Source organism: Mastomys coucha, unplaced genomic scaffold (assembly GCF_008632895.1).
Source record: "Mastomys coucha isolate ucsf_1 unplaced genomic scaffold, UCSF_Mcou_1 pScaffold9, whole genome shotgun sequence".
Classification (NCBI taxonomy): Eukaryota; Metazoa; Chordata; class Mammalia; order Rodentia; family Muridae; genus Mastomys; species Mastomys coucha.
The window spans coordinates 8563882-8586160 of NW_022196915.1; the positions used below are offsets into that span (position 1 = coordinate 8563882).

At 40.3% G+C, this 22279-nt stretch overlaps 1 protein-coding gene across 3 annotated transcripts in view; it reads left to right on the forward strand.

The window, feature by feature from the left end:
- Samd8 (sterile alpha motif domain containing 8) overlaps positions 1-22279 on the forward strand; it is a 44030-nt gene that overhangs the window by 8388 nt on the left and 13363 nt on the right. For all 3 annotated transcript variants that reach the window (XM_031361100.1, XM_031361101.1, XM_031361102.1), the window contains exon 2: positions 18524-19116. In XM_031361100.1, the coding sequence (XP_031216960.1) occupies positions 18524-19116 (593 nt within the window). The remainder of the gene's footprint in view (positions 1-18523; positions 19117-22279) is intronic.

Consider the following 22279-nt stretch of genomic DNA (forward strand, 5'->3'; position numbering starts at 1 on the left):
TTTGGCCTATGGGGCACACCCTTAAAAATCACTGTGCTTCTTCCTTCCCTAGAAGCCATCAGCTGTCAATGGCTTCTCAGTTTGGGATGGCACTTTCAAGCTTCTCCCTGCTTCACGCTGAAATGTTCTGGCTTGATCTCGTGCAGGTCTTGTGACAGGAACCACGGCTCTGTGCGTCCTTAAGTGTAGCAGTTCTGTTGTAGCCAAACGGCAGTTATGGACTTGTCCTTTGAGACCTCTGGCTCTTGATCTTTCCACCTCTTTCAAGATGGTTCCTGGGCCTTGTAGGGAGCAGGTTTGATATGGTGGCTAAGTGCTCCACAGATTCTTTGCACTTTAGTTCATTGTGAGGTGGTTGGTTGGTTGGTTTTAATTAACTGCTATCCATGGCACAAAGAAAGTTCTCTGATGAAGTCTGAGAGCTGTGTATTTTGTTTGAGATCCCTCTTATGTCATCTAGACTAACCTGAGGCTCCTGAGCTCATCTAACCTCAGCATCATAGCAGTTGGTTTTTATTTGTTGTTTGGCTGAATTACATGCCTTTGTGATTCTCTTCATTTGCTGATGTGTTTGATGGCCATCTAGGTTGGTTTTGTGTTTTAAGCTTTCATAATAAACTTAAGTGTGAGGGTCTTTCTTTGATATGCTAATATCATTTCCGCAGGTTGTAGTGTTAATCAGATTTCTGTTACTTTAACAATATCACTTATAGAGATGTTTTATTGACTTGTGGTATCAGATAGTTAGTTGAAGAATAGCTGGCCCTGTTGCTTTTTAATGTGTATAGAGGAAATATATCCTGACAAATGAGGGTGGCAAAGCAAGATTGTTTACCATATGCCGGGAAAGAATGGCCCCTGGCAGGGAAGAGGAGGGTTCCCCGGCCCCTTTTCCCCCAGATAACTACTTAAAAGTGGAGGTTTTAGGGATTTTTGTTTTTTGAAACAAGGTGTTAGATAACCTGAGCTGGCCTTGAACTCATTATGTAACTGAGGATGACCTTGAACCCCTCATCCTTCTGCCTCTACCTCCAGTGTGCTGGGACTGTACCACAACATATGACTTGCTTTGGGAATTTTAAGGCACCTTCATAGACCTTTTTGTACTGGAACTCACTCTGTAGACCAGGCTGGCCTGGAACTCAGACCCACCTGCCTCTGCTTCTCAAGTGCTGGGATCAAAGGCGTGAATCACCACTGCCCAGCTATCTTTTATATAGTTCTTGATACTATATTATTTTTGTTCCCATCCTCACCGGTGTTTGTTAGTTTGGGGTTTTTGATAATAAATGATTACAAATGGAGTAGATTCATATTTTCTTGGTTTGTTTGACTTCCCATGATAGCGTTTGAGCCTAGGTCCTCTTGCACATGGCTAGTACTGTGCTATAACCCTAGCCCAGTTCAACTTTATTTTCAGACAGCGTCTCGCCGACTTGCAGAATCTGTCTTTGAAGTCTCTCTGAAGCCCAAGGTACTTGAAACTCAAGGCAGACATTGAGCTTTTCCATCCTCCCCATTTCAGTCTCCAAGTACTTGGGGGTTAGAGCCTGTACACCAGTAAGCTGAGTTCTAGTCATGTACTTCGTTGCTCATGTGATGAGGTAACAAACTGATTATTTGGGGTTCATTTGTTACTAAGTTTTTTGAGGCATTTATAATATTCTAGATGTGACTCCTTTGTTGGATTTCCCTGTTGTGTAAATTGTCTCAGCACTGTGTTGGTAGTTTTCTTTGCTGTGGAAAGCTTCTTAGCTGCTACCATCTCATTGTCTTTTGCTTTTGTTGCCAGAATATACCTTTAAAAATGTTAGTGATTTATACCCATAATTCCAGCACTCTGGAGGCAGAGGCATGCAGAACTCTGGATTGGAGGATAGCCTAGTTTTCCTAGTAAGTTCCAGGACAGCCAGCATTATGAGACCCCAACCCCACCACATACTCTGTTGGTGCTAGGGGTGTAGCTTAGAGATAGAGCATTTGCCAGTATGCCTGAGGCTTAAGCTGTGGCACTGAAAAGAATTTGTAAGTAATAATAATACTGTTGAAATACTTAACTTACATTTCATATTAAAAGTTGTGTATAATCTATTGGTTTATTTGTGTGTACCTACATGCCTCACACTGTGACATGTGCCACAGCTTCCTTTTGGAGATCAGATGACAGCTTTCAGTTGTTGGTTCTCTCCTGTCATGTGGTTCTGGGGTGTCAAACTCAGATTTGTGCCATCTGGCCAGCTTGGAGGCAGCACCCTTGGTTTTTTGAGACAGGGTTTCTCTGTGTAGCCCTGGCTGTCTTGGAACTCACTCTGTAGACCAGGCTGGTCTCAGACTCAGAGGTCCGGCTGCCTCTGCCTCCAGAGTCCTTGGAGTAAAGGCATCCACGCTAGTTTCAAACTGAGAGATGCCCCTGCCTCTGCTTCCCAAGTGCTAGGATTGAAGGTGTACACCACCGCCGCTGCTGCGGCCACCGCCACCGCCGCCGCCGCTGCTGCTGCCACCACCACCACCGCCGCTGCCACCATTGCCACCTGGCTCAGAGGCAGCACTCTTAACCATTGTTCTGAGTTTTATATCAGATTCTGTTGCTGGCATGCTCTCTCAAATTTAGCTCCCTACCCTTAGTTTATTTAACTGGAAATTGAACAGTTATACTAGATCCTAGATCACTGCCAGTGTTAACATTGTAAATATTCTGTCCTACTGATTATTACAGTGATGCATTCAAAGCCTCAGATAACTGTTTAAAGTCCCTTAGTTCTCCCTGGAATAGAGCTGAAAGCATTTTTGAGTTACAGGTAGTTAACGGGGATCAGAGTTGGATCAGTAGTCATGGTTTGGTGCTTGATTCAGTTTTTTGCATCTTCTATTAGTGTTTGTAGACATACACGAATTATCCAATTTTCTGTTTATATCTATTTAAGTGAAGTGTACTTCACTGAAAAATAATGTTTTAATTTTTTAAAAATCTTTTTCTTTTTAATCATCAAGTATTACATGGTAAATATACGAAACAAACTTTAGAAAGTTAGAGTGAAGAGCTCGCCCTAGGAATAACTATTAATAGTTTTTTAATGATTTATTTTTAATTATGTGTGTCATGTGCATATGAGTGTGGGTGCCTGTGGAGGCCAGAATGTCATATCTCCTGGAGCTGGAGTGAGGTGGTTAGAGGCCACCTGATTGGGTAATAGGAACTGAATTCAGATCCTGGAAGAGTATGCATGCTGTGACACAAGGTCCTCTTACTGTTTTTTAAACTAGAAAAGGCATGCCATTTTCAGTTTTTAGGATAGTCTTAAAGAAAAAAGAACTTTTAAACTTCTTCCTTTGAAATATTGATTTACATGGAGTAGCAAACCCCTGTTTGTTTTCAAAAAGTACAGAACATGCATGTACTTGTATCCACTTTCCTGCTACAGTTGTATCTTATATAACTCTAGAACAGTATCAAACAGGAAACTGCCATTTTATCAAGAATAGATTCTTATAACTATTGTCCAATCCCAGTGAAGGACTGTTCCTTTTCTGCCATACCTCTAATCCTTGGCAACAACTAATCAATTCCACTTACATAATCCTGTCAGGTTGAAAGTGTTCCATCAATAGAACCACGCACTATGTGACCTTTTGAGACTGGCTTCCCCTCAAGTCTAATGCCCTTGAAACTCACCCAAGGTATTGAATATACAATAACTCACTCATTTTTATTACTGGGTTATCGACATGGAATCTTTTGGTTTCTTGAACATCTCAACTACTATGAATAGCGTTGCAGTCATTTGTATGTAGGAGTCTGTGTCAACATATGTTCTCATTTCTTTGGAGGAGATAATCCGGAGTCTAATTGCTGGGTTATATGATAGCGTAGTTCTAGTAGTCTTCACTGTGGCTTAAACGTTCTGATGTGTTCTATACTGACTTATGTGAGACCTTGCCTCAAAAAGAAAGAAAGAAAAAAGCAGATATTGTTAGGATGTATTTTATTACTTTCAGTTATGTATGTGACTCATGCATACATACAAGTGTATGTGGTGATTCTGAAGCCAGAGGTTTCAGATCACCTGAAGCTGGAGTTTTAGGAATTTGTGAGCTTCCCAGTGTGGGCACTGGGAGCAGGACTTGGGTCCTTTGAAAGAGAAGTGCTCTAAACTTCTGAGCTGTATCTCTATTCCCAAAGCCAAATGTGTTAATAAACGCTCCATCTGGGTAGTTATTATAATCACCTTATCATCCAGGGTTTGTGTTTGTGACCAACTGTTGGTATCAGGAACCAGCTTTCCGGTTGCTGGTCACCTCCGAATCCAGTGATGACAGTGACATCACCTGTAGGCGACAGGGACCCTTGCCATACATTCCCACATTTCCAGCATCTACCTGGCTCACTTCCCACCCTTACCTGCGAGCAGTTACGTCACAACCCAAATAAAAGGCAGACCCTCCTGACCTCTGCTCTCTTTCCCCCTTCATCTTTGTCACCACCTTTTGCCCCCTTCCCCTACAATAAACCTTTCTCACGTGGAACTGTATTGGCCTGGTGTGGTCTATCCAGACATGAGCCTCCATTCTAACACAACACCAACCACTGACCACCACAGCACAGTTGACAACTACACAAATCAAGAATGTAGGTGATTCCATAGAATTGTGCCAAACTGAACCCTATCTGTCCCTTGCCTGTCCAAATAAGAGATGAATTATTCCGTATTAAAGAAATGTGATGACTCAGTGTACTTCATAGCTCTAGCCTCTGTCCTGAGATGAAAACAGATAGGACAGACGACTGGGGACATAAAATGGCTAGTTTTCTTAAGTGTGCTGAAGGATAGTGTGCATCTGTAAGCAGTGTCTTCCCTTTCTTTAAACCCATTTGGAATAAGGACCGTGCTGTGACACAAGCTTGTCTCAAGCTCATAATCCCTGACTTCTGCATCCCAAGTACTGGCCTGTAGGCATATGTCAGTCACCTTGCCCAGAGGAAGTTGTCATTATTGTAATATTTGTGCTGAAATGGTTTTATTTATTAAATAGTTTACCCTTGTTCTACCTTGCTAACTAAATCTATCTAAATACGTGCAAAATGCATGTGGGAAAAATGTTTGACTCTTGAATTGGAATTCTTGCATGCTAATTTCAAGTAGAATCTGTTGTTTGAATTATATTTTCTTGCTCCTTGTTGTCTAATTTATAAAATGAATTTAACTGTGTCCATTTGTCACTATTTTTATATTTATTGTATAACCTGTCACTTGGGAGATGCAAGAATGCAAACTGTAAAGCAGAGCCCTCTGAGTAAGTAGGTAGAGGTGAAGTGGGAGTCAGTGTTACTGTGAAATGAGGCCTCCTGTGCACACTGTCTTACCTGCAGGGTTGTTCTGTTAAGTTACTTTTATTCCTTCCCTACCCTGTCTAACATGAAGGTGTTGAGTGCCCAGATATGCAGATGGTTTTGTCACCTGTACATTGAAGTTAAACTTCCAGGAACCAACACAAGGAATCTGGTGTCCTTGTTGGACATCATGCTTCTCTCCCTGTCATAAAGGACAGGCTGCAAATTTCTAAAGCTACTAAAAAAAAAAGCTACTAAATAGTAACAAGAATTTACAGATTTTTGGAGACTATTATAGCAGTGGTTCTCAACTCGTGGGTCATGACCCCTTTGAGGTCTCATATTAGATATCCTGATATCACATGTTTACAATATGACTCATAGCTGTGGCAAAATTACAGTTATGAAGTAGTAACAAAAATAATTATGGTTGGGGGTCACCACAATGTGAGGAACTGTATGTATTAAAGGGTTGCAGCATTAAGAAAGTTGTAAACCACTGCTTTACACTAATTGTAAGTCCTGGGTTAGAAAAGTTGTTTCCAAAGCTTACCGAAACAAAACATGGCATGCTTTCAAAGAATTCGGAAGTGCAGGCATTTGATGTGAAGTGGGTAGAGACATCTCTTAAGTCTCTCCAGGTCCTGCAGGACACAGCATGAACTTTGCTTTACTTCGTTTTGAACCAGCATCTTGTATGGACCCACTCTAAGAATTCAGAGGTCCAAAGGGCTTATGTGGAATCAGTGAGATGGCTCAGTGGATAAAGATGCTTGCCTCTTTGACATGAGCTTCATCCCAGGATTCCTAAGTTGTCCTCTGTCCTCTCCATGAATACTGTGACACTTGTGTGCCTGAATATGGAGGTGTGCTTGCTGTCTTTCTCTCACTCTCCTGCTGTCTCTCTCTCTCTCTCTCTCTCTCTCTCTCTGTCTCTCACCCTCTCTGTCTCTCTCTTGCAAGCGTGCACACACAAGTAAATAACAAAAAATGTAAAGGGCTCTTCATATTCTATCACAGTACAGTTGCAAGGGATAGATTTTACTTTAAATGCTGAGCTAGGTTGCTAGGAATGACTTGTAGCATGTGGTTTGGACTGGCCTGCAGAGAAATGCTACCTCTGTCTCAGAAAGTTGTATTAGAACAGCATGCAACTATTGAGTTTAAAATAAAAGATAAAAACAAACAAACAAAAACCATTATCTCAACAGTGGAGAAACAGTTCAGTTAGAGAATGGGAAAATGTCTTAGTTACTTTTTTTTTATTGCTGTAATAAGACCCATGACCACAGCAACTTGTAGAAGAAAGGGTTTATTGGCAGTTTACAGTTTCAGAGTCAGTCCATGACCATTATTGCTGGGAACATGGCGGCAGGCAGGCAGGCAGGCAGGCAGGCAGGCAGGCAGGCAGGCAGGCAGGCAGGCATATTGCAGGGAACTCACATTCTTATCCTCAAGTAGGAAGCAGAAAGATAGCTAACTAGGAATGGTGTGGGCTTTGGAACCTCAATACCCCCCCCCCGCCACATACCTCCTCCAAGGCCACACCTCTTCCCAGATGGGGAGCCAAGTATTTAAATATACAAGTCTATGGGGGCCATTGTTATCAAACCACCACAAATCCCACTCCAAGACAGGGTTTCTCTGCTCTGTAGACCAGGCTGTCCTGGAACTCAGAGATCACCTGCCTCTGCCTCCCAAGTCCTGGGACTAAAGGTGTACACTCTGACCTACCAGCCCACCACAGCTCTTAAATAGACATTTCTCCAATGAAAAAAATAAAAAGATACACTAAAGATTCAGTGATTAAAGGGTAGCTTTGCTGATATTAATATCAGAACAGCAGATTTAAAGTTGGTGTTTATTTTAAGCTGTTTTCATTTCATCAAGAAAGTATATAAGAATGTCATAGAAAATAAATTGAACTCAAGCCCAGTGTGGTGGCTTGTCTGTACCAGCACCGTTAGGCAGGAGAATCACAGATCAAAGGCCACCTTGGACTATACACTGTAACCTTGTCTCCACAACAGTTTTAAAAAGAACATCTATTTAGTTGTATAAAGTGTTGAATACCTATGATTCTAGCATTTGGGTAGCCAAGAATCAGGTATTCAAGGCTATCCTTGGTTATATAGTGGGTTAAAGGAGATTCTGTCTCAAAAAAAAATTATATCTGTTTTGAGTTGTATGAGTAATTTAGATAACAATGATGTTAACAAAACTCTACCCTCAGTTTAGAATTAAATTATCTTTAAAAAAGAAAAAAGTAGAATTCAAGTTAGATTTATTTTAACCTTTTTTTTTTCATTTCACAAAGATGGACCAGACAGACGGACAGACAGACAGACAGACACAGAAATATATCATCCCAGAGGTTAGAAAAATGATTCTTACAGGTAAAGGTGCTTGCTGCACAAGTCTGGAGTTCAGATCCTTTTCACACCTGGTGGAGGGCACCTGTAACCTCAGCACTACACTGTTGGGAGTGAGACAGGATGGGCTCACTGGCCACCATCTTAGACCATGTTTAGTGAGAGATTGTCTTAAAGGAGCAAGATAGGAAGTGATAGAGCAAGACATCTCTGTGATAGATTAGGACATCTCTACACACACAGGTGTATGTAACCCCCACCCAAAAAATAAATGCATTATAGAAAATATATTGGAATCAAGCTGAATATGGTGATGCTCACTGGTAATCCTCAACTTAGAGATCATCTTGGGCTGCCTAGTGAGGCCTGATTCAAACAACTGAGGATAGTAGGAATTGAACTCCTGTTAGGTCACTGAACTCTTTAGTTAGCAGGATTTAAACTAATCTGATCAAAAGAGAAACCAATTTAAGACAGCCTCTGTGCTTGGTATGTCTTAATTGTGTAAACAGAGTACATACAAAAGATAAAGTGTTATTTGTTGCATGCTATATAGAGCAGTCACCTGCTTTCATTTTATCTATTATCTGTAAAATAGAATGAACTAAGACCCACTGATAGTCAAAGGCTGAATTCAGGATGGACTTTGTGTCTTGATAAGACAGTGTTAACCTTTGCTTCAGAGTTTCTTAGTTGTAGAATGTGCTTTTAGGTTTTAATCTCAAATTGAAATGCTCATGACTTCAGAATGCACTTTTAATTATTATCTCAAATTGAAATGCTTCCTTTATACATGCCAGTTAACACTTCAGCTCTGGGGTCTTAGGGATAGAGCCCTTAGAGAGAGTACTTGAAGTTCAGTCCCCAGCAGTGTCAAAACAAAATGCCTTTGGGAAAGGAACAAGTACTAAACTTTGTATGAAGTGCTTTTAAATGTAGATCAAGATGGCCGCACTGTGGGAAACAAAGGTAGAAGGATTAGCATAAATTTGCATGGCAAGTACTAACTAGTCAGGGTCCCTAGTGAGGTTTAGCAGCAAAACAAAGCCAAAGTTGCCCTGCACGCCTTTAATCCCAGCACTTGGGAGGCAGAGGCAGGTGGATTTTTGAGTTTGAGGCCAGCCTGGTCTAGAGTGAGTTCCAGGACAGCCAGGGCTACTCAGAGAAACCCTGTCTTGAAAAACAAAAACAAACAAAAAACCAAAAAAAAAAAAAAAAAAAAAAAAAAAAAAAAAAAAAAAAAAAAAAAAAACCAACCAAACAAACAAAAAAAACAAAGCCAAAGTGAATCAAGATTTAATGATGGAATTGAGTTAGTGTTTAGGTAACATCTTGGATTCTTTGATATATGTATTCTATTTATAGAAACCCGACCTGTGGTGATGTGATAATGATAATTTTGTGAACAAGTGTTAACAGTGAGGACTTGAACATACCAGTGTGGTGACTAGTACACTGTAACATCACCGTGTTTCAGAACACTCATCAGCACTTGTGCGGGTAAAGTCTTCTTTAGAGAAATTGTATGTGTGAGGGAAATAGAACTATTAGTTTTATAAGTTGGATTTTTGTAGTTTTAAAATGCTCTTTGGATATGTATCACTTATATATATACAAACACATACATCATGCATACATACATACATACATACATGTATAAATACATACATGTATAAATACATACACATATCTGTTTTTGAGATGAAATCACTCACTGAATGTGGGAACTTGGAGCCTACTAATTTGGGTAGGTTGACTGGTCAGTGCGCTGTCTCTGCTCCCCAGTGCTGGGATTATAAACACATTACTGTGTTTCCTTTTCCACCTCTCTACCTCAGTATTTTTGTTGTTGTTGTTGGTGGTGGTGTTTTTGGCTTTTCGAGACAGGGTTTCTCTGTATAGCTCTGGCTGTCCTGGAACTCACTCTGTAGACTAGGCTGGCCTCGAACTCAGAAATCTGCCTGCCTCTGCCTCCCAAGTGCTGGGATTAAAGACGTGTGCCACCACTGCCCGGCTACCTCAGTCTTTTTGAGTGGTTCTTACATGAGTGAGTGCTGGGAATCCAGTGAGAGTGTTGAAGCAGTTTACCAACTGAGCCAGGCCTGTAGTTGATTGGGTATATTGTACTTATATGTAATGGTCTTGCTAAACTTCATACTAATTCTTTAGATATTTTTGTGGTTGTAGTTGTTGATGTTTGTTTGATTGATTGTTTTTGTTTTGTTTTGTTTTGTTTTGAGGCAGGGTCTCACTGTGTAGCCTTGGCTGGCTTGGAGCTCGTTATGTAAGTTAGACGAGCCTGGAAGTCACAGAGATTTCCCTGCCTCTGCCTCCAGGTGCTAGGACTATAGACATGTGTCACCACACCTGACCAATATGTATGTGTATATGTGTATGTATGTGTGTACATATGTACATATGTGCTGGGGATGGTTTTTAGTATGCCTTCTTCCGTATGAGCATGCACTCCACCACTGAGCTATGTGCACCTTTGGTCCCCTACAGTGTGGAACACTTACTGACTGTGTGTCATTCTTGTTTTCCAGTTTTGGTGTTATCCCCTGTCACAGCACCTTTGGGGCTCTCTATGAGTGGTCAGGTTCTCTGCACGACTTTTGCTTTGCTTGTCCTTGTTGCATTTGTTAAATGTTTCTTTAATGTTTCCTAGAGGCATCGTCATCTTTATCCAGACATTAGGAGGAAGGCTTCCCTCATGAAATCTGATGCTAGTAGGTTCTTTAAAGATACCTTTTATCAAGTTGTGACGTTTCTTTGTATTTTTAGTTTGGTGGGTTTTCACAATCAGAAATGATGGGTGAATTTTGTCAAATGTTTTTCTTCATAGTTTGATGATTTTGTGGTTTTGCTTTTTATGTTTTTAATGTGGGGACTTGGCTGTTTTTATTTTCAGATACTAAACCAGCTTGGCATTGTTGATAAATGCCACTTGGTTTTAATTTTATGTCACTAAATTTGTTTTTGTTTGTTGTAACTCTGCATGAGGGCTAACAGTTCATGATTTTTGTTGTTGTTGTTGTTGTTATGTCTTGATTTTGTTTTCAAAACTGAATTCAGAAATAGCCTTTCCTTGAAAGGCTTGTAGAGAATGGTGTTTATTTGGTTGATTAGTTTTTCCAGACAATTTCTCTATGTAGCCCTGGTTGTCCTGGAACTCACTCTGGCTGGCCTTGAATTTAGAGACCCCCTTACCTCTACCTCCCAAGTGCTGGGATTAAAGGCCTAAGCCCGCACACCACCAGTGAAGCCCTCTGGGCCTGAAATTTTCTTGGTGAGAGTGTATTATATATTCAATTTCTTTAAAGATTTGGGTGTTTTGTTGGCATTTATTCATGCAGGAAGTCAGGACTAGGTCAGCAGACAACTTGACAGAGCCTGTTCTCTCTTTCCCCATGTGTGTTCCAGGCATCAAACTCAGGTTGTCTGGTTTGGCAACAAATGCCTTTACCCACAGAGTCATCTTACTGCCGCCCCACCAATCCCCCTCCCACCCCCGTTAATGATGCCTGTTCTCATCTCTCTATTGCCATTATTGTCGGCTTAATATTCTCTCTTTCCCTCCCCCTCCCACACCTACCCCTCATCTGCCTCTTTAAAGAAAAGTTGGGGTTTGTTAGCTGTTAATGAGTTTTATAGATAGATGTTAAGCTGGGTTGGGAGGAGCTGCTCAAGAAGAAAGCAAGGATGTGGCCTCTCTGAAAGCCACCTCATTGTTCTTACAACACTCAGGGATGCGATTTTGGTGAATTTGAAGCAGTTATCAAAGGGAGTTGAAAAAAACTAAAGGAGATCATAGTATGGTTCCTGAAGGGCACTGGACAGGATTCTAATTGATATGGTAAAAGTCTAAATCGTGAGGTGCCTTTGCTGTAAGCAAAGTTAACAGTCTTGTTTGAGATTTTCAGAAAATATCTAGGGAAAGGAATGAGGCTCCACCAGGGGTCAGACACATTTAGGCTTTATGTCTAGTCATTTATAACTTTAACATAAAACATCTATATGTGAAGGGAATATCTCTATTGTTGGAAGCTTTTACAGCAGTTGTTAATTGTGCTGGATTCCTGCTTCTCAGTAAGCAGGAGGCTTCACTCAGACTTCAGAGTAAGGGGTTTCTCTTCCCCATATAATTTTCCCTGTGTTTCTTTCTGTCCTGCCTCCTCTTTGTCTCTGCCTCTGCCTCTGCCCCTCTCTCTCTCTCTCTCTCTCTCTCTCTCTCTCTCTCTCTCTCTCTCTCTCTCACACACACACACACACACACACACACACACACACACCTTTAGACATGGTTACTTAGACATGGTTGCATGGTTGCATTATGTAGCTCTGCCTGTCCTGGAACTCACTGTATAGATCAGGCTGAACTTGAGGTCACAGAAATCTACCTGTACCTGTCTCCTAAGCTGTGGGTTTAAAATCATGACCAGCTGATCCTTTTGAAGTTTTCTGTAATTTCTTGGGAGACACGAGAAGGACATAGATTGGAGGGAGTTGTCATTTGAAGGAAATCAGCCGTGCTTCAAGGGGAACATGGATAAGAAAGTCATGTCAAGAGGGTCAGAGAAGGCTCAGTTCCACCCTGTCACTTACAGCAACCCAAGGAGTTCCCCAAATCTTTTAGGAACTTCAATTCAGATCAAACTGGGACTAGTGGTGTTTATACAGAAAAGGATCCCAGGATGAGCCCCTTTGAAGCAGAGCTGGGGCCTTTATGGTTTATTTCATGTTATATGTGTACACGTATGTACCTGTCTGGGGGTATGTACACATGATTTTAGGTGCTGGTGGAGAGCACCAGATCTCCTAGAGCTGAAGCTACAGACAGCTGTGAGCCACCTGACTTGGAATCTCAGTTCCTTTATAAGAGCATCATGTCCCTTAACCACTGAGCCCTCTCTCCAGCCTCCACAGTTGGGAATTACATTTTTAAAATTATTTTATGTTTATGAGTTTTGTGCCTGCATGATGCATGTCTGTGCACCATGTGTGTGCCTGGTGCCCATGGAAACCAGAAGAGAATGCTAGATTCCGCTGCACCTAGGATTATAGACAGTTGCGAGCCACCATCTGAATGCCAACAGCCTGAGCCTCTGGAGGAGCTGCAACTCTCCCTAACTGTGGAGCCCTCTCTCTAGTCTCAGGGTTGGGGATTTTTATTAAAAGATATTTTCAACATAGATTCAAAACAAGATGGTTAAGAGAAAGAAGGGAGGAGAGGCTCAGAAAGAAAGTAGGACATACCTGAGAACATAGGTTCTGGCTTCTCTCAGAGAGTTGCCTAATTTCCTCTTTTTCTAGTTCTGAGGGGAAAAGACATGGCCTCACTATAGAGCTGGGCTTAGCTCTGCACTCACTGTGTAGCCCGGACTATCCCCGAATTCTAAATATTACTGATTCATCCTCTTTAGTGCTGGATGATAGGTGTGTTCCAGCATGCCTGCTTTCTATTTAACATACTTAAATGTATAGTACATTTGTCATAATTACATAAATTTCCTGTTGTTTTTAAAAAAAAACAAAGCTAATTATGTTATCTCTGTCTGTTCTGATCAGATTCTATTGAATCTTTTTCATGGGTTTTAATGTTTTGCTTTTGGATTCTAGATACCTTTATATTCTTATATATCTTATAAATATTCCTGAAGTCACAAGATGCAGAGAAAATTACCTTAAGGTAATTTTTCTCACTAGCAGCAAAATAACATTTAGGGGCCAAACAACTCTTTGCAGAGAGATGATTCTAGTACCCCATAGTTTTCTGCTATTTTTATTTTGAGACAGAGTCTCTCTATATAGATCTGGCTGGTATGGAACTTGCTGTATAACCAGGCTGGCCTTGAACTCATAGAGATCTACTTGCCTCTGTCTCCTGAATGCTGGGATTAAAAACATGTGCCGCCATCATTCCTAGCAGATTTTTTTTTTTTGAAAGAGGATGTTTTAGGATTATTATTGCTGTGATGAAACACTATGACCAAAGCAACGTGAGGAAGAAAGGGTTTATTTTGGCTTATACTTCTACATCATTGTTCATCACTGACGGTCAGGATAGGAAATCAAAACTGGATAAGAACCTAGAGGCAAGAGCTAATGCAGTGGCCAGGAAGGGGTGCTGCCTACTGGCTTGCTCTAATAGCTTGCTCTGCCGGCTTTCTTATTGAACCCAGAACCACCAACTCAGGGATGGCACCACCCACAATGGGCTGGGCTCTCCTCCATCAATCACCAATTAAGAAAATGCTCTCCAGGTTTGCCTACAGCCCTGTCTTCGCATTTCTCAGCTAGGGTTCCCTCCTCTCAAATTACTCTATCCTGTTGTCAAGTTAGATAAATTTAGGCAGCACAGAGGCTCTCGCTATGTAGTCCCTCCTAAATTCTATCTCTCTGTGTGGTTCACTCTGGCCTTGAACTCACTCTCATGTTGACGTGGCCTCCAGAGTACTGAGGTTATGGTATGTACCACCACAGCTGGCAGCATTATAAGATTTTACCAGCATCTCTAGTGTCTACTTTCTCCATGCTAGTAACCCCCTCCCCAAGTGGTGACCAAAAAGAATACATCCACATGCTGCCGGCCGGGCAGTGGTGGCGCGCACCTTTAATCCCAGCACTTGGGAGGCAGAGGCAGGTGGATTTCTGAGTTCGAGGCCAGCCTGGTTCTACAGAGTGAATTCCAGGACAGCCAGGGATATACAGAGAAACCCTGTCTCAGGGGAAAAAAAAAAATCCACATGCTGCCAAATATTCCTGGAAAGTGAGGAGAAGAATTAGCCTTAGTTGAGAACAATGGTTTTAGATTTTATTTTGTCCTACTGGTATTATTGTGTGTTCTTCCTAAAGCCTCATGTGTTGTGAATTATTGTTCAGCCTGATTGGGATAGGTTTTTTAATTTTTTTTTTTTTTTTTTTTTTTTTTTTTTTTTTTTTTTTTTGGTTTTTTGAGACAGCCTTTTTTTTTTCTCCATATGTGAAGTTAGGAAACCTTTTGGATGGTTTCTTTTCCATCTTGACATATGCATGTTCTGATGAGTATTCAAGGGAGACCTTTGGTGGATTTCTGCACAGCTCCATCTGGGTATCTCTGTAGTATTCAGCCCACAAATACAGTCACATTGATCAGTTCAGCTCAACTCAACATGTCTGCAGGCTTCAGCTTACTTGTGTTTCTCATTGTATGACTCTCCTGGCTTAAACGCGTTCAAAGCATTAAGCTGAAATAATCTGAGCCCAACTCAGTTGTTTACTGTCAGGGGTTGGGGTGGCTGATGGTCCGGCATTTTGAGTCGGTTTTTCATATACTTTATTGATTGTTTGATTATTTCAAATCAGAGAGTAAAATTTGTTCTGCTTTTATATCTTGGCCAGAAGCAGCAGACCTGCTGATAGTTGATATTAATCAGTTATTATTAAAATGGAAAGCATCCTTGAACATTTATTGACTAAAATTAATTTGGTTTGTATGGAACTAGTCATCTGACATGTTCTTTGTTCAGCCTTCTGTTCCCTGCAATTCCTGTGGCTCAACATGACTAGTAAATGGACCTTAGAGCTTACTATCATTTTTAATATTCCTCTTTAATACATGTTCTCACAGTTGGAGCTGAATATTGGTTACTGTGGCCCTGTAACTATTATGTAGTAGCACACAATTAAAGGACATGCACTAGTCTGATGAGGCAGAGCAGTGAAATGTGTCATGCTTTTAGGGCATTCCCACAGCAGGCTCAAAGGCTTGCTTCTGTGTTACAACTCGAATTATCTAGTAGGTAAAGCGTGGGCTTCAAAGCCAGTTAGCTTGATTGAAGTTGAAAGGTCTGGTGAGTTAGTATGGGAGAGAAACATGAGAGAAGAGAAAATCATTTTGCTCAGAGTATGAGATGAAACTGCCCTGAAGAACAGTGCTCCAAGGATGGGAGTGACTTGGAACCCACTGGTGGTAAGCCATTGGAGAAGGGGAAAGGAGCAGAATAGAGATAACATGGGGGGATGTTTGTTGGTGTAGATGAGGTTTGCAACTTGGTAACTGCTGCTGAGTTTATCACACATCTTGTTGGGTATCCAAGTATGATGATTTAGTCAGCATCCTGGGGGAAGGAAGATACAGATGAAGCAGAGAGGATGAAACCATCTAGCAATGGATGTAAACTCAAACATGGCAAAACCATAGCTTAATGGAATTCACCTCTGCTTTATGTAACTTTGCAGCAGAACACTCCCTGTAGATGGGTGATACGATGTTCATTTTCTAAGATTAGGAAAGAGGAATGTGAGTTGATAATGAAATACATTTTAAGGTTTCTAAAAATGAGGCTTGCTTTTTTTCAGTATCAAGACAAAATTCTTTTTGGTTTTTCAAGACAGGGTTTCTCTGTTTAGCCCTGGCTGTCTTGGAACTCACTCTTTAGACCAAGCTGGCCTCGAACTCAGAAATCTGCCTACCTCTGCCTCCCAAGTGCTGGGGACAAAATTCTTAATAATGGACATTTTTGTCTTTGGGTAAATTTTTTCGTGTCTATTTCTTATTTCCTGAATATTTTTGATGGTATGAGTGAGCTTATTAGTTAAAATGTCTGCTTTTGTTCAGTGATGACAAATCTTTAGACAAGTATTTGTGTGGGTAGGGAACACTGTAACATCACCTGCCTTTTACTTTCCTTAAGGAAGGTTTTCTTACTCCAGAATGTGTGCTATAAAGCCACAGTAAACGTGAAATCAGGAGATCAGAGGATCATCTGGTTGGGAGGAGAGGAAGATGATGCTGGCCTGGGTGTTGTAGAGAACCTTTGTTCTGGGGGACACTCATTTGTACTGTTTTGTTTCACTTTTTTTAAAAAAAGATTTTTATTTATTATTATATGTAAGTATACTGTAGCTGTCTTCAGACACACCAGAAGAGGGCATCAGATCTCATCACGGATGGTTGTGAGCCACCAGGTGGTTGCTGGGATTTGAACTCAGGGCCTTCAGAAGAGCAGTCAGTGCTCTTAACCACTGAGCCATCTCTCCAGTCCTTATTTCACTTTTTAAAACAAGCCTCTTTTCAAACATTATAGTCTAATGAACTTTCACAAGAGAAATGTGTAACTTATATCTATCCGGAATATTTTACTACAACTGTTTTTTGTTTTTTGTTTTTTTTTTTAAAGCTAGATAGTCACTGTATCATTGTGGATTAAAAGAAACAAAAACCAAAAACCCTATTCTGTTTTTAAACAACTCAGAAGAAAATATAGTGAGTTATTTTAAATCCAGAAAACCCAGTGGCTTTAATAGTTAAGAAGTAGGCACATGAGAAGAAGTTTTTTGTTATCTTTTTCTTTCTCATATAGGCCTTTGTCTTCCGTGTATCTGATACATTTTAAAAATTGAAATAGACCCAGGTTTTACAAAATAAGAAGAGTATAAATAGCTGAGTAATATCAAAGCAGCAAAAAACATGAGTACTTTAAAAAGCTGTATTAAGTAGTCTTTTATAACTATAATCTTCATTTTGCTTCATGAGTATATTGACATGGCAGTTTTCTTTTAAAACTTTGACCACTAATTCTAAGAAGGGCCTTTTCAGTTCTACAGTGGGACTTTGAAGGAGGAGTCAGCAGTGGTAGTGTGTGCTTTAATCTCAGCACTCAAGAGTCAGATACACAGGTGGATCTCTGTGAGTTTGAGGCCAGCCTGGTCTACAGATCTAGTTCCAGGACAGCCTGGGCTGCACAGAGAAACCCTGTCTGAAAAACAACAAAACTATTAGGAACTGAGCTCACAGCTATTTTTAAACGTTCATCTGATAAATAAATCATTTCATAACTAGAAATGTTCAAATCTAAAGTTTCCTGGAATTATACTATCTATAATTTGTGTTCTTTTCCTCCTCAAGTAGAGAATTTTTTTCCATGACAAGACAATTTCCGAAATTAAGTTTTGGGCTGGAGAGATGGCTCAGCAGTTAAGAGCGCTGACTGCTCCTCCTAAGGTCATGAGTTCAAATCCCAGTAACCACATGATGGCTCATAACTATCCGTAATGAGATCCGATGAACTCTTCCAGGTGTCTGAAGACAGCTACAATGAGTGAGCGAGCAGGCGGGGCCAAAGCGAGAAGAAAAAGTGTCTGAAGACAGCTGCAGTGTACTTACATATAACAAATAAATACATCTTTTTTTAAAAAAATTATTTTTTCTAATATATCTTTTATAGATCACATTTTATGAAAAGTATTAAAGTGCACACACACACCCCATCATATCCAGTGCCTCATTGTTCTCAGTAGTAATCTTTTGAAGTGATCATGGCTGACATGCTATGGAAATGCCATTTGTAAAATACCTTTCTGTAGCCAGGTGGTGGCGCACGCCTTTAATTCCAGCACTCGGGAGGCAGAGGCAGGTAGATTTCTGAGTTCAAGGCTAGCCTGGTCTACAGAGTGAGTTCTAGGACAGCCAGGGCTACACAGAGAAACCCTGTCTCAAAAAACCAAAAAAAAAAAAAAAACAAAACAAAAACAAACAAACAAACAAAATGCCTTTCTGTAAAGTGTTAAAGCTGGGGTTGTAGCTCAGGGTAGATCACTGGCCTTATCTGTGTGAATCCTGGGTTCAACAACAGCCCTCCATAACACCAGATCTGTTGCCATCAGCCTCATAAAATTATGAGAATGCTAATGTATTTGGAATCACTCATTGCTGAGTAACTTGTTTCTTTGACTAGAGATGCCAGTGGGGGTTTTGGTATGTGTACTTGCATTTGGTCTTTAATGAAGATGTTGAACTACATTCAAGGTTTTGTTTTCTTTCCCTGTTTTCCCTTGATAGGAAGTGGAGGAAGAAATGGCAGGCCCTAGTCAACTCTGCATTCGCCGATGGACTACCAAGCATGTGGCTGTGTGGCTAAAGGATGAAGGTTTCTTTGAGTATGTGGACATTTTATGTAACAAGCACCGCCTTGATGGAATCACATTGCTCACACTGACTGAGTATGATCTCCGGTCTCCTCCTCTGGAAATTAAAGTCCTAGGAGACATTAAACGGTTAATGCTGTCAGTCCGAAAACTGCAGAAAATACATATTGATGTTTTGGAGGAGATGGGCTACAACAGTGACAGTCCTATGAGTCCCATGACTCCATTCATCAGTGCTCTTCAGAGTGCAGACTGGCTCTGTAATGGAGAGCCCACACACAGCTGTGATGGGCCCATCCCTGACTTGAGTTCTGATCAGTACCAGTACATGAATGGCAAAAACAAACATTCTGCTCGAAGACTGGACCCAGAGTACTGGAAGACCATCCTGAGTTGTGTATATGTTTTCATAGTATTTGGGTTTACATCTTTCATTATGGTTATTGTTCATGAGCGAGTGCCTGACATGCAGACCTACCCACCACTCCCAGATATATTCCTGGACAGGTGAGTTTTGTTTCTAGATGCTGAGTTTATAGAGGTTTCAGACTCTCACAGAGGCAGTAAGTGGGTAATTGCGTTGTGATTATAGCTAGCATGTATAGTCCATTTGCCTGTCTGGTGCTTTGCCAAGGATGTGCATGGTGGCTCATACCTGTACTCTGGAAACTGAGGTAGGTAGACCACAGATTCAAATTCTGGGCAGTATGTAAGAGATAATATGTTAGGAGGATGTTTGTAATAGACTTAGCTGCCTTTTAAAAAAATCTATTTTATATGAATTAGATTTATTTGCAATAGTACAAATTAATTCAGGGATTGACTCTGTTCTTATATACTGAATAAAACTAAGTATATATTAAGTAAAAAAGAAAGAAACAAAAAGAGCAGTAAGGTTTTTACATCAGTGATCTTTAAAAATAATTAGTACCAGCATGCTTTCCATTGCTGTTGATTGAGCCCAGGGCTGAGTGCACATTGAGCTACGTCTGCAGCTATCTTGTGGGAACATCAAAAAGAGTAATGAGACTGTCTGTTACAAGTAATAGTATTCTAGTTGGTACTCAGCCTGCTCACCTCCTACTGTATACTCAATAAACTATTCTTCCTGTTTAAAAAAAGAAGATAGTAATGGATTTTAAAGGAAAATAATCTATGCCTGTTGTAAACAGATGAGAAATATTGGATGAGAAATGAGACTGTCTATCTGCATCCTTCAATGTGCAGTTAACTCCGGCAAGCTATTAGTGGATGCTAAAATCCATTTGATGGACAACCGCTGAGCAGCAGCGTATTCACATGATTGAAGGGTCAATTTCCACGTTACTTAATTGCAGAGGGAACAGTGCTGGGACCTGACAAAGATCATCTTTAACCACGTGGTCAGGTCCACCATCACAGTAGAGCAAACTGAACGTATGCACTGGATATAGTGTTCAAAGCATCACCCAGATAAATTCTGATAATCTTACTCCTCCGAAAGTTGTAACCTCAATCTGATCATGAGGAAATAGACACACAAAAAGGAGCACTGTGCATAATAGCTGATCTAGATTCTCCAGAAATGTCATAATAAAACCCAGGGGGAATCATGAGAGAAATTGAAGGGACATGTTAATTGGGTCCTAATCAAGAAAATGTAGTTGGAAAGGACGTGTTGAGGATAATTAAAAAGTGTGACTGTGGGTCACATATTAGCCAATAACACAGAGTCAATGCTGCAGTTCTCAGGGAGCATATGCCTGAAGGTCCATCCCTGTTCTCAGAGATACGTGTAGTTAGAGGGAGGTGTACCTGTAAAGGTGTGAAATGAGGCAATATGGCAAAACATTAAATATAAATAATTGGATGATTTAAGTGAAGAGTAGTAAGTACTTATTCTTGTAAGTTTTTCAGAAGGACCAGAATTTTTTTTCCCCATATAAATTGGTGATCGTAAAAGGGAACAGGAATTGGAAACAATCAGATCATTGCTGTAAGGTCAGTGAAGGATTACAAAAAAGTAGGCTTGGAGCTCGATGACAGGGCCTTCGTTTGTTTGGATGAGTGAGGCTGTGTTGTAAGATTCTGGAGCTTGATCACAAGGCCTTCATTTGTCTGATGAGGCTGCATTGTAAGATGCTGTGCTGCTTGTAGGGATGAGCTGGGGTTTGTTTTGGTTTTGTCTTTTATCTATTATATATTATGCCTAAATATATTTATATTTTATATTTATAAATATATTTATAATATATGGTATAGTATGCCATACTATGCTTGAAGTTGAAGTTATGAGAAGAAATATTAGTAATGTCAAGGTTTGGTTTATGACGATGAGTGTAGGTTGCTATGATAGGGCAAAGACCATAGGAAGAGAAATAAAAATAGAAGGGAGGAAGAATGCCATTATATGTCACTGTACCAAGAGGAGTAATGGGAGAAGAGACAGGGGGAACAGGGAGAGAGCATCAATCAGTAAGACAGAGAAATCTGTTTAAATAGAGGTTTTCATTAGATCTAGAAAATTATAAGTTTTACAGGAAAGAGTTTCAGTATAATTTTTGTATGAATATAAGCTTATATTGAGTAAAAGCTAAAACAGCTGTTCTTAAGCAAAATTATTAAATAGTGGATGAGAGACACAAATGAAGAAAGGGGTGTGTGTGTGTGTGTGTGTGTGTGAGAGAGAGAGAGAGAGAGAGGGTGGGGGAGAAAGAGAGAGATGAATATGTATGTGTTAGGTGAGTGTAGGTGTTACTAGAAGATTTAATGTGGGATGAAATAGAGTAAACTGCCTCTGGGGAGCAGTAATTAGGATTAGTTTTGAGAAGGAAGTAGATTTACTTTTATCCTAAGCTTGTAAAATTATTTAAACGTGTGTGTGTGTGTGTGTGTGTGTGTGTGTGTGTAATTTTCTGGGGGCAGAGACTCACTGTGTAGCTCTGGTTGTCCTTGAACTCTTCTTTTCTTAATTTTTTTTTTTTTAATATGTGTTGGTGTTTTGCCTGCATTTATATTTGTGTTAGGGATCCAGATCTCCTGGAACTGGAATTACAAACAGTTGTGAGCTGCCCTGTGGGTGCTGAGGATTGGACCCAGGTTCTTTGGAAGAACAGCCAGTGCTCTTAACCTCTGAACCATTTCTCCAAGCCATTTATTTCCTCCAGCCCCCTGTCCTTGAATTCTTCATGTAGACCAGACTGGCCTCAAACTCAGAGATCTCTGCCTCCTAAGTGCTGAGAGCAAAGGTATTTGCTACCATGCCTGGCTTATGTTTATTGATAAAATTTTAAAAGTATCATGGCACATGCCCTTGGTTCTAGCAAATCAAACATTTGCTGATAATATATCATAAATTTATCTCTAGACAATTCTTTTGGCATACCTATAATTTGCTATTAAGCTGAGAAGGCAAATGTACATAACAATGCGTTGGCTGAGTATTTGATACTTGAGGACAGAGGGCATCTTCTGTGTGTTTCAGTTAGTCAATGTTTTTTATTTTTTTTATAGTCTTCAATTCTGAGACTACCCCACATAAATTTATAATACAAAATGCTGAGTTCAGGGTTGTTTAGAAATTGTTAGAAATCTATTCTAACCCAGAGCCAAAATTCATGTAACAGTTCTTTGTTCTTTGTTTTTTGTTTTTTTTTTTTCAAGACAAAGTTTCTCATCCCTAGCTGCCCAG